The 13,464-nt window shown below is 41.9% G+C and overlaps 2 protein-coding genes across 3 annotated transcripts; one reads left to right on the top strand and one right to left on the bottom strand.

Annotated features, from left to right (window-relative positions):
• Positions 1–5,650, bottom strand: LOC127607138 (olfactory receptor class A-like protein 1). 2 transcript variants are annotated; one of them, XM_052075261.1, is made up of 2 exons: positions 1,472–5,650; positions 1–1,356 (listed from the first exon to the last, which is right to left on the bottom strand). In XM_052075261.1, exon 2 carries the CDS (start codon positions 1,343–1,345, stop codon positions 413–415), a length of 933 nt encoding a protein of 310 aa, XP_051931221.1. In that variant the 5' UTR covers positions 1,346–1,356; positions 1,472–5,650; the 3' UTR covers positions 1–412. The 2 variants fall into 2 exon arrangements, with proteins under 2 accessions (XP_051931221.1, XP_051931222.1); XM_052075262.1 differs by having other exon boundaries at positions 1–1,296.
• Positions 5,651–8,594: 2,944 nt separating this feature from the next.
• Positions 8,595–9,776, top strand: LOC127607136 (olfactory receptor class A-like protein 1). Its single transcript, XM_052075257.1, has one exon. The coding sequence runs from the start codon at positions 8,712–8,714 to the stop codon at positions 9,654–9,656; it is 945 nt and encodes a 314-aa protein (XP_051931217.1). The 5' UTR covers positions 8,595–8,711; the 3' UTR covers positions 9,657–9,776.
• Positions 9,777–13,464: the final 3,688 nt, after the last annotated feature.

Raw genomic sequence — 13,464 nt, 5'->3', positions numbered from 1 at the left:
ATGATGAAAATACCTACTGATCTAGTAAAAATGAAATCTGCTTAAATTGACACTTCTGACGATGGTAGTTTCCATTAAGCGACAACAAGGTCTCAGGTTTATTTATCTATTTATTTTCATTTCATCCGTCCAATCTTGGATATATAGTACACCTCTGATGAGGTGGTTTTCATTCAGCAAACAACAATTTTAAGAACTTCATAGTGACACGAACTTTCTGGATGAATTCACATTTTACACTTTTTATATTGACTACTCAGTTAAAGGCGGTATCTAAAAAAAACATATCAAATACATGAAAAAAAACGGACTCAAAGACATTTTGGAATGAGAAACAGCTGTAGTTCAGCAGAGCTTGCTGGTAGAAGGTCTCGGGGAATGATTTTGTGAAAGAATGTCAAAAAATACAAAGTCATTTTGACTCCTGAGTGTCCATTGATGCTGGCTGGTCCTGCTCGGCCACACACACGATTCTGGCCTTGACCTTCTTGTTGGAGGAAATGATAAAGTACGGGCTGAGGAACGCGTAGCAGGAGGAACAGAACACCCTCATGTCCGCCACCACGGGGGACACCTTGGCCTGGGTCAGCATGTAGATCCAGATCATGTTATCGATGCCGAAGAAGAAGACATACAGGACCACCAGGGTGACCACCGTTCTGGCTGCTCTGGTCTCGGCCGGATGGGATCGACGGACGCCTCTCACCTGGTGGCTGTGACGGTGGAGAAGTAGCAGGATATAACCACTGGAGACCAACATCATGGCCACAACGGAGAAATCCCTTCCAGAAACAATAACCCCTTGGAGGATGTACAGCATGTTGTTTCTGAAGTCCATGAGGCAGAAGCCCAGGTTGAGTGTGGAAACAGGGATGGTGCTATTACGTGGAGCCGTGGAAAAGAGAAGGGCTGGAAAGTATATCACTATGTTGAGGAACCAGAGCCCAGCGAAGGTGGGGAGGACCACGGATGGAAGGGAAGACTTTAGTCTGGACAGGCATGGTCTGGCGGGGGCGATGGTGACCGCCTGAAACACGCTGAGCATGCAGGTGATGCAGATTGACAACGCTCGACCAACGCGGTAGCCGTAAATCACCATTTTGCAGCCCGGGTCGTCCAGCAAGTTGGTGAGCCCGAACACTGTCATGGTCTGGGGCACGCCGCGGATCATCAGGATCATCAGGTTGGCCAGGGCCAGGTGGCACAGGATCATGTCCACGGGAAGGAGTTTGCGGTCGGTGTAGACGATGTTGGCGTAGGCCAGCTGCACCACGGTGTTCCCCAGGATGCCGATTCCTGTTTGCAAAAGGAAGGAGACACCTCTGACGGTAACGCACAGATCCATGCCACCGAGACCTGGACCATTTGGTTGCACAAAGCAGACAGAGAACAAAACCCGTTAGAAGTGCACCACACAAGAATTTTTCTGTTGCCCCTCAAAATAATCTACCACCTTCAAAAACGTTCTCACCAGATCAAGGGTATGGCAGACCAGTTGCGCATTGCGACTGTTAAATGCCTGTAAGACAACATTTATAGCCTTCAATGCCCTTGGAGAGTACCTGTGCCTGGAGTTTTGGCAAAAACAAAACATCGCACACGCACACCTACACACAGAAGAAAAACAATTAGAATCAAGTCGTCTCAAAGGTACGTGTGGCTAAAGGAATACTTTCCTCAGATTTTTTTTTTTCATCCCAATTTCTCTGCGTGTGATCTATATGTTCTATTCCGATCTGGTAAATGTGCTACTACGTTTTAATTGGAATCAAGGACATTTCTTCTCAAAAAACATTGTTCACTATGCAATTAAATTATTTTGCTCGCTTGCCTCCCTGCAGGAAAGTATAGTGAACTACACTTAAAAAATAAAAGACGACACAGTGCATTTCAACAGTTGCAGTCAACAGTTTATGAATTATTAAAAATTCTTATGGTTTGTGGGGGAAAAAAAAGATTTGAGCAACATTATTTGTGACCTGATGCTCTGGTAGCGCGTCCCTGAGTTGAGTCATGTAAACAGAGAATTTTGAGGATGTGGTTGGTCCTTAATAATATTCTGGGCCCTTCTCATGACTCGACTGTTGTAAATGTCTTTGATCGAAATTGCTCAAAACATTTATTTTCATCATGAATTTCTAGAGCTTTCTTAGAAAGCAGACTGTTGTGTGGGCCTTCTTGCTGAGTTGAGTCGTGTTCTGTGACCAGATCAGGACCTCACTGATATGGATGCCAGGGAAAATAAACATTGTGACTCACTCTACCTATGTCCCTCAAATGTAGATGGGTGTACTGCACAGCTCTCCTCCTCTGGTCAATAACCATCTCCTTGGTCCTATTTATGTTCAGGCGGAGTTTGTTTTCTTCACACCAGGCCAAAAGTGAAGCAACTTCAGTCCTCTGTCTTATCTCCACCAGTAATCAACCCATGGATGGTGCTCATCCCAGGAAGAGGAGTTTCTCACACATTTTTAAAATTTATTATTATTATTATTTTTGGGAACGAGAGGGTGGAAACCAGACGAATAATCAATAAAAAGGATTCGCACATATGTGTCCCTCCCCTCCAAGCATGTGCGGAAGGTTTGGATAGCAGCATTTACAGCATGTGTCAAACTCAAGGCCCAAGCCCAAATCTCGCTCGCCACATCAATCTATGCGGTCTGCGAAAGCAGATCAAACATGTCAAATTACGTGATACTTTGGAAAATGTCAACCAAAAATTTAAATTCTCATGTCATCAATAAGAGAGATATTCTAAGCATTTCCTTGTTACCAAACCCCTCATGATAGTAACTTAAACAAGAGTTGAATCAACAGTTATTCTTGACTTCTTTAGATGGCTTCAGTCATAACTGCCTCCCAAGGGAAACGGTAACTAAAATGTGGCCCGCGATAAAAACGAGTTTGACATTCCTGATTTACAGCATTGTCAGTGGCGCTGTGGTAAACCCTCAAGCCTCTCTTTATATTTTCTCCTGGCCTGCGTGATGGATCTACACACATCTTATCTGGTTTTTCTTTGATAGTTCCTTCTGAATACAAATATGGAAGAGAGAGTTTGTATCATGGTCCTCAACTCCAAATTCGTCCATGATTTGCCATTTGAGTAACTCTGAAATGTTTGTGTCCGAAAAATGTTCACAGTAGAAGTACATATGTACCCAGTGACAGTTGCAGAATACGCTTCAAGATCAACTGAAGCCTTCTCTCATGTGCAGCAGATATAAATACATCCCAGTCCATTCAACCAAAGCAGTCCTTAAGAATTCGCAAAAATTCCTCAGTAAGTACTCAGAGGGTTTTCCAGTTGAACACTGTTACAACGTGCCCCGAAAATATCACAAAACCATTCGTCTTTCCATGACCGATTTAAGAGAGAAAGAATTGTGCAGCTTAGGTGCACTTTCTGTCACATCAGTCTGGTTTTTCAGAAGTCACCAAGATACTCAGTCACACTGGATTCCAAGAGACTTCGAGACTTCATAGGCCATGGCATATCAAACTTGTCAAGGTAAAGAATCAAACAGCAAATCTCATTAGCCTTGAATCAGCTATCGGGAGGCTTTCACATACTTTGTTGTCCTGTAAGTCAGGGGTCCCCAACCTTTTTTGCCCCACGGACCGGTTTATGTCAGACAATATTTTCAGGGACCGGCATTTAAGATGTGGCGGATTAATACAACAAAATAATATGGTATGAGCTGCATGAAAACTGTGATGTTTTCGAAATATAATAATAAACACAAGGTGCGTCTAATCTGGCCGCAACACTGATCGCTATGGTAATGTTTAATGCCTTTCAAAATACAATACAACGCAAATTCAAAGTGCATGAAAATGACGACTCACCACAGCCCCGATCTTGATTTTTTGCAACTATACGGTCCCATCTCAAGTGTGTGGTTTATGTCCAGTCTACTTCGTAATTTTGTTTTAGTCGCCGTTGCTGCAGAAACCCCCGACTTCACACAGGTAGGATGTCAGAAATAGCAATTGTGCTATTGTGGTGATCTCAGCGTATTCAGCCATAACTTTAATCCAGTTGTCTCGAACGTACTTTTAAGGCCGCCGTCATTTGCGATTTCCAGCAGTTTTTTAACTCACTTTGCGACCTCCAACGTTTTGTTTTTAGCGTAATCGGTCACGTGACGGAGAAGCGTGGTTTGACGTGAGTCTAGCGTGACACAGACGGATGTAACGGAGAATCTGGTAATTTTCCAAAATAAAACATCTCTCATATTCCGAAATAAATAAAACAGAATTAAGGCAAGTTCTTTCTGTGCGGCCCGGGACCAAATGCCTTGCGGACCGGTACCGGTCCGTGGACCGGTGGTTGGGGCCCGCTGCTGTAAGTGACGCACAGCAGCAAGACAATTAGCGTGATAATTCATGTCGCAACCCACTGAGGGGGACAACCTGTTATTGTTATTCATTTAAACCTCTTGCTAAAGCACAATCAAGCTTAACACTATGAGGTAATTATGTTCTCTTTACTGATCATTTGTAATGTTTTTTGTTTATAAGGAGCTTCTTTTCTCGAGAGAGAAGGGCGTGTTATTTTCTATGTTTACATGTTCTGAGACCTCATTAAAATGGCAAGTTCAAGCACATCCTTCTCGGTGGATTGCATCATGTGGTCAAGTGCAATAACAAAAATCAAGGCTTGCTGATTGATATAAACATGTTTTCAATGATGCAAAATTATTAGTCATGAATGCTAAAACGTAACTTGGGCACAACCACCCATGTTTAACCAAACACTAGATTATTACTGTTTACACAATCAAATGAGATATAACACAATAAATGTATTAAAACATTTGATCTTTACAAATAGGATTAAGAAAATCTTGATGAAACCTTCTTTTAACACTGTTTTTATTTTTGTGGTTGCAGTTTGTAGGGGTGTAGAACTGCACTGCATCACGCGTAGAGCTGTTTTATAATATCTTGGATACATCAAATTACATACATGTTAACATTATTATTATTATTATTTTATCCCAATATTGATTTTTGTCTTCTTCAACTTTACTCTCTTTCCATCGCAACCTTATTCTCATTCTTGTGTGTTTCAGTGTGGGCCTTCTCCAAGCTGCCTGCAGATTAGAGCTAAGATCGGTCCTAAAAAATCGAGCCCGACCCGAACCGGCTCGAGGGTATTTAAGATTGATTTGCAGGCCCGAGCCCGAAGCAAACGCGATATTTCATATTTTATTTGTGAGGACTCGGGAGGAGGAGGGGTGATTTCAGAGTTAAACAAGACTGTATAAACATTTACATCTTTTATATTTCCGTTTCTAAAGAGGTTACATTAACCGACAATTTTCTATCATTGACGGATTTTTAAGAGTGGACGGGGAAATTTAAGGCCGTCTGTCATTTTGACGGGTTGAAAATTGGGCCATAAAACACCGCAGCAGTACGTTCTCAGTACGTAGAATCGAGCGCGGCACTATAAGAGAGAGAAGCAGAGAGACAAAAAAGAATAATGATGGGTGGATCATAAACAGAGGCAGAAAGGATTTCTTAGAATTGTCATTGCAAGAGTTTAGTATAGTACGTGTTGTGATGAGGCGACTTCTGTTTTTCTGCGAACCACGGTCTCTCGTGGCCAAAACTATTGACGGCCTCAAATAAATAAATAAATAAATAAATAAATAAATAAATAAATAAATAAATAAGTAGGTAAGTAAGTAAGTAAGTCAGAGAGAGAGAAGCTCGACCCAACCCGAACCAGAACCAATGATTGACATTTTAAGGCCCGACCCGAAATAGGCTCGGGCGGCCCGATCTTACCTCTACTGCAGATTCAATGAATCCACATACAAGACTTTTTCGGATCCCATGATAAAATTTTACACAAATACTGGTAAATGGTGCATTTTCAACTTTTAAGTACAATTGTGGTTTTTGCAAAGGTGCCTGTGATCTATGTGTACATACTGTATGCAAAAACCTAGCATTGAAAAACAATCACTGTATCACTGTAGCCATCAAGCATCAAGGTGGCTTGGCTATAGCTTGGGGCTGCTTTGCTACTCCTGGCACAGGGTGTCTTGAATCTTTGCAGGGTGCAATGAAATTTGAAGACTATCAATGGATTCTGGAGAGAAATGTTTTGCTTGTTTGAATAAAGCTTGGCCTCCCCTATGACTCTGGGTCCTCCAACTAGATAAGGATACAAAACAAGCAGCTAAAAACACACAAGAATGGTTAAAAACAATACATTGGACTTTTCTGTAGAGCCCTGATCTAAATCCTATAGAACTCCAGTTGGAGAAGGCAAACTCTGGCATAGTTGGCATGATTGGGCATGCACTCAGCATCATCATCAACAAATATGCTACGACAGTGTCGGTGCGATACCTCTGAGGGGACAGAAGCAGTCATCTGGATTGATCTCAAGTAATTGCAGTCAAGTGCAATAAATTTCAATGTGGCAAACAGGAGAGCATACGCTCAACCTCCACGCAGCTATAAGAGGACAAGCAGAGAGAGGGGGGGGCCATACCTGGGTCCACGTCAGACCTTCTTGCCACTGCCGGCTCAGACGGGTAAGTTAGGTGAGTGGGCGATTATGACTCTAGGTTGAAAAAATTATATTTACAAAAACCTCAATATCTAAAAAATATAAACAGTTTAATGAATCAATTTACAATTTGCATTTAACATATCATCATTCTTTATTCTTGCAAAAGTATTAATTTAATCTTGAAAATTATACAACTTCAGTCTAATATGATGATTTTTAAATTTCAGAACTCTCTAAGTTAATTCTGAGAATATACGACTTCTTCCATCCATCCATCTGCCCATTTTCTAATCCTATTCATAACCTCCCAAGGGTCGCTAGCACGCTGGAGCCTATCCCTGCTTTCTGGAGGGATTACCCCCAGAACTGGTTAACCGCATACAGTATCGTAGACAAACAACCATTTCCGCTTGCAATCTCACCATGGGACAATTGAGATTTTAGAGTGTTCCATTAACCTGCCATGCATGTTTTTGGAATGTGGGAGGAAGCCGGAGTAACCGGAGAAAATCCAAGCCGGCACAGGGAGAACAAACTCCACACAGGAAGACAGGAGCCGTAATCGAACCCTAGACCTTTGCACTGTCAGGCCAACACGCTAACCAATTGACTTCATGCTCATAAGAATACGACTAACCAAAAAACAATCTTGAAATGCCTCAAACTACACCTCTTCTTTTCATTGAAAATAGGATTTTTCTCATACAATTATAATTTTAATCTTAGAAATAGGCTTAGTTTCTCAAATTTCCAATTTTGTTCCATTAATAACAACAATATTTTACAACCATCAAAAACACTGCTTTATTGTTTCAACTTTAATCCAAACAGTTTGACTGTATTCTTGTAAGATTATGTCTTGAAAAAGTTTCAATTTTTTTTAATCATTGGAATATGCAACATTGTTGTAATATTACAGATTTAATCAAAACAAAACCTACAAAATACGATTTTATTGTCGTAATGTTACAACTTGCGTTGAAAATGTTACCGTAAACTTTATCAGGAACATAAAAACTTTTCTACTTTCTGCTGAAATAGAGCATTGAACTTTTTCTCATGATTTTACAACTTAAAGGCGAAAATATGCAGCTCATGTAAAAGTCTCTAAAATACAGTACTGCATACAACTGGATTCCCGGCGGACGAGTGGTTAGTGTGTCAACCTCACAGTGCAGAGGTTCAATTTCAGCTCCCGCCTCCCTGTGTGGAGTTTGCATGTTCTCCCCGTGCCTGCGTGGGTTTTCTCCGGTTTCTTCCCACGTTGCAAAAACATGCATGGCTTGTTAACGGAACAATCTAAATTGTCCTTAGGTGTGAGTGTGAGCGTGGATTGTTGCTTGTCTCTGTGTGCCCTGCGAGTGGCTGGCAACCGGTTCAGGGTGTCCCTCGCCTACTGCCCAAAGACAGCTGGAACAGGCTCCAGCATGCCTGTGGTCCTTGTGAGGATAAGATGTTCAGATATTGGATGGATGGATGGATCTGGATTCCCGTACTACTACGACTTTAATATTTTTTTCACAAAATGTTTGACTTGGTTCCAGAACAAATCTTGAAAAGATACTGTCCAACTATTTGCAAATATAGCGTTTAAAAACAAAAATTTCAACAAATACTTTCAGCCAAAATAGGACAAACTGAAAATGGATGGATACATTTTTTTTCTCCAAAACTATACGCTTATAATGCACCATATTATTATTGTAATATTCAGACTTTTCAGGGGGGGAAAATGTCAACTTTATCTTGAAGTTATATGACTTTTTCCTCAAAATTAAGCATTTTTTCTGATAATATGAGCCTTTATTCTCATACTATTACTTGAATCTTGAAAATATACAACATTCTATTTTCTCTGCAAAAGATAAAACAAAAAACAAAAAAATGTATTACTTTTTTTTAATGTGGAAAATATAACTTTTATATGTTTTCCTCAAAACGTGTTTTTATTCTTGGATGACTCTGACTTTCGTTTCAATTTTTTTTTTTCTCAAAAATATTGTTCATATTTTTGAAAAATCTTAGTGCAAAAATACACACATGCTTATTCCTGGAATATTTCAACGTTAATATCCACAATAAAAATATTGTGATCTTGAAAATACATATATTGAATGATTCTCAAAACTATCCAATTTTTTGGTGTGTGGCCAAAACGCAGTTTTGCAAAAGAATGGTGTCTGAGGAATTGGTCCGTGGGATGCTGTACCTGTCCCTGAGCGTGGCGGGTGTATCTGGCAACCTGGTGGTGATCTTCGGCTTCCTGGTGGCACTCTACCAGGATAAGCGTCTGCTGGCGGCCGACGCCATCGTGCTTCACCTGGCATTTGTCAACCTGATGGTGGTGGCGGTGCGATGCCTGCCCGAGACTCTGGCTTCCTTCCGCCTCACTGCTGTCTTCGACGACGCCGGCTGCAAAGGCATTATCTTCATCTACCGGACGTCGCGCTCCCTCTCCATCTGGCTCACCTTTGTCCTGAGCGCCTATCAGTCTCTGAGCGTCGCCCTCCCCGGCTCACGCTGGGCCGCCGTCCGTACCGGGCTAGCTCAACACTTGGGCCTGGTGTTCCTTGTCCTCTGGCTGCTCAACACGTGCATGAGCTCGGCCTCCATTCTCTTCTCCTTAGGGGCCTGGAACACGTCAGCCACAATCAGTCACGGTGTCAATGTGCAGTTTTGCTTTGTCAATTTCCCCTCCAAACTCTCCAAGGAGGCCAATGGGGCAGCTCAGGTGGGCAGAGATGTGGTGCCCATGGCCCTCATGGCCCTTGCTAGCCTCATCATTCTGTTCTTCCTCTACAAGCACAGCCGGCAGGTGAAGGTCCGACGCGGTGGCGGAGGATCGGAGCGGAAGGCGGCCAAAGCCGTGGTGGCCCTCGTGACCTTGTACGTGGTACTCTATGGGGTGGACAATGGGCTTTGGGTGTACACGATCACTTTGAGTAAGACCATGAGCAACTCGCTGGTGTCGGACCTACGCATATTCTTCTCGTCACTCTATGCCGCACTGAGCCCGCTTGTTGTCATTGTGTCCAACAGGAAGCTGAACGGGAAGCTCAGGTGTGGCGTCGCGGTTAAAATTAGCAAGACACAACTCTCTTCAACATGTGAGGGCTAGAACTTTTTTCCAGAAAAAAAAAAGTTTATTTTTTTTATTTTTTATTTTTATTAAAAGGGGAATTACATTCTATACATTTATTCCCCTATTAAAAAGGGGGAAATTTATAATTGTAAGATTAAGAATTAACATGTTTTTTTATTCATCTTTAAAATATAAAACTGTTTTTGGTCTCAAATTACACAATATTTTGTTGGGAAAATATTCTGAAACGTTGTATCATGACTGAAGGATCGTTCGCCAGTGAGTTTAACCAAGCAGGTTTAGATTTTAATGACACATGCTGTACTAAATGGTGGCACGAAACAACATTTTCGGTAAATCCGAGCAGGGGTTTGAAATTTTCATCAGAAAGGGGTGCAGTTACCTTCCTTTAAACCCGTCTATCTCTGGAACTATTGGGTCAATCATCACAAAACAGGTATTGCAATCATTTTGATTGGTACATATTTTTGTAACTTAACATTATGACCATGTAATTTATATCACATGACCTTAACAAAATTTCCCTCAAATGGAATCACTCACTTTGTGTCTTAAACATTTTAAAAGATTCAGAGATGTTTTTCTTTTTGGCATCAATAAGGAGTCAAAGTTAACTAGATTTAGGTCCAAGCTCACCCGCGATTCGAATGAGGACAAGTGTTTTAGAAATTGGATGGATGATAAGTTAGGTAAAGTTAGATAAAATCTCTTATGATCACCAGGACTTCCAGGCCACAATATTTAAAGGTACACTGTGTAGAGGGTCAATGGTGGTGTAGTGGCACACTCACAAGGCTTGTGAGCGGGCAGTGTGGGATCAGTTCCCATTCAGTGATGGTGTGGGTGTGAATGGTCGTTTGTCTCTATATATGCCCTGCGACTGACTGTCGACCACTTACTATCCTCTGCCTTTCGCCCAAAGTCAACTGGGATCGGCTCCAGCATCCTCCCGCAACTGTGTTCAGGATAAGTGTAGAATTTAGTGCCATCTAGTGGCGAACTATTGAATGAACGCGTCGAAGAGCGTGTACAGTATTAGGAAGCACACGTATTTGCTGTGCCTCCGAGACACCACACTTTGTAACAGGGACGTGCGGTCAGGGGAGGCAGGTGAGGCAGTGCCGCACCTCTGAGCGCGCATTGCATTGCGCAATCATCACAAACTGGGTTGATACATGCAACTGGCACGTCCTGCTTGCCGTACATCTGCACATCAGCAATATAACATTTGCAGATACATTTATTTGATCTGCTTTTCCTAAGTCTGGCTAATGTTTTTAAACCATTAAAGTTTAATGTTTTTTTGTGACATATTTAGATTTGCTGATGGGAAATAAAACCGCAGTGAAAAGGCACAGGTTGCGGCAGATCGTTCTCTGCCGCAATTAAGAGGGCGTACGTGAGCAAACAGGTACGTTGCGCTCTTCTTCTGTGCAGAGGCGCCAGGCGAGTCAAGTGCGATCCTTTTTTAAATTTGCTACGTCGGACAGCCAAAATGGAAGAAAAGGATTATATATCGAAGCTTAAAAACTTCTCAAAACTGGACTTTCAGTCAAAAGTGGACGTGATTAACACAGGTAGACCAACGCCGGAGTGAAAAGGTTTGCTTCAAACTACGGGACAGCCCGGACAACTTTTCAAACGGAGTGGTAAAGCCGAAAAGAACGGTGATGTGGCTGTCCTTCGAAAACCCGTCTTTACTGTTTTCCCTGCCTTTTGTTCTCAATTTGTCTGGATATTGTGATATAAAAAGCGCAAGGATCGATTTGGCATTGAACGAACAGCGGAGGTTCAACGTTAGCATCCGCAATGCCAAGGTAAGGGAAAACCGAGAGATTGTGAAAGACCTCATTCATGCAACCTGCTTTTTCGCTAAACGGGAGTTGGCATTTCGTGGTCACGACGAGAGGGCAAGCTCTTCTAATCGTGGCGATTATGTAGAACTATCACATGCTTTTGATGAGAAAGATGAGAGGTTAGCTAGACATTTGGACTCATCCAGTGTGCTTTCTGGCTTGTCCAATAGAATACAGAACGATATAATTGAAGCTTTCGGTGATGTGATAATAAATAATAATAAATCTAAAAAGGGAGATCAATGCTGCCCCATTTGTTTCCATAGAGTTGGACGAGACTACGGATATCACAAACAAAGCACAGATCTGTTATTTTGCGCTATGTTGCCAAAAGTGAAGTGGACTGTGGTGGTGGAAGCATTTTTAGGATTTGATGATGTAAGTGATGATAGGTGAGCCCCTGCTGTAGCTGCGTATGTCTTGGAAGTGTTGGAGAAAACAGCTGTGTTAAAAAACTAGTAGCGCAAACCTATGATCCCGATCGCTGGGACAATGATACTCAAATGATGGTCACTGGATATGATCGATGGCTGTCAGAAGCATCGACATGCTTTTTTATGAGGGCATTTTCAGTGAAACTGATGCACTTTTTAGAGTGCTGCAAAACAAAGTCATGGACATTGGATATTGTTGTGCGCGAACCCACGACACCATCAGAGTTGTTGAACGCATGAGACGGGACTTTAACACACTGTATGAGCGATTTGAGCAGAAATGCAGCACACTTGGCCGAAACAACAGTGGAAGAAATCAGTCGGTCAGAGACGAGAGAAAACAAATGTTCGACAAGATTATGGTCAACATCAGTGTTCAGATGAAAGCTAGGTTTGATCATTTTGTGAGCTAGCTTTCCTCGGTTTGGTCGACTGTACAAAATTTAATGAGATGTCACAACATTTTGATGACACCAAACTGCAGAGCCTGTCAAAATCTTATAACAAAATAAATTAGGCTAAGAAAAATACAATAGAATGTTGTATTTTTACCCATGGGGTCAAATTTTGGATATGAAATAACCAGTAGCCAATTGAATAAGCTACTGTTTTTGGTTGATACATTTGTAAATCTGACACTAAAGGAGTCTGTGCCTCACCAACCATGAACCTCACCGCACGCCACTGCTTTGTAAGCACCCCACTAATAATCTTCAGCAAAAGTGCCAGCAAAATATCAACACAAACATCTTACCGTAGTACCTCAAGAGAGAGAGGAAGTGCGTGCAATCTTTTACCCATCTGTCGTCATCATGTTGAGGAACGACAATCGCTAAATTTGTCTCCTTCGAGTGTTCGGAACAGAATGATGGCGGTGGAACATAGCAGCTTGATGTAGGGGAGGGGCACCATATGTTACATAATTCGCGATTAATTCACCTAAAATTACATTAAAAAAGACATTAATGTGATTAGAATTAAGAGTGAGATTTTGATCAGTGTCTGAAACACTAAAAAACACTTTTTACCCACTGGCCCTGTAAGTAAGAGTATACTTACTTACAGGGCCAGTTGACGTATGCCAATAAAAATGATGGTCAAATTTGGAATAAAATTACATTTATTCATCTAACAAGAGGACGGTTTATATAATACTTTATTGTTGGTTTTATTCTCATTTAGATTTTTTTTTAATGTAGATTTTTCTTTTATGCCTGTATAAGTACTGTACATTGTACACAAAATATACGACACAACATAACTTTTGGGCGGCCTGGTAGCCCAGTGGTTAGCACGTCGGCGTCACAGTCCAGAGGTACCGGGTTCGATTCCAGCTCCGGCATCCCTGTGTGGAGTTTGCATGTTCTCCCCGGGCCTGCGTGGGTTTTCTCCGGGTGCTCCGGTTTCCCCCCACCTTCCAAAAACATGTACGGCAGGCTGATTGAACACTTTAAATTGTGTGAGTGTGAGTGCGGATGGTTGTTCTTCTCTGTGTGCCCTGCGATTGGCTGGCAACCGATTCAGGGTGTCCCC

Source organism: Hippocampus zosterae, chromosome 9 (genome assembly GCF_025434085.1).
Source record: "Hippocampus zosterae strain Florida chromosome 9, ASM2543408v3, whole genome shotgun sequence".
Taxonomy (NCBI): Eukaryota; Metazoa; Chordata; class Actinopteri; order Syngnathiformes; family Syngnathidae; genus Hippocampus; species Hippocampus zosterae.
This window is presented reverse-complemented; position numbering and strand designations above follow the sequence as displayed.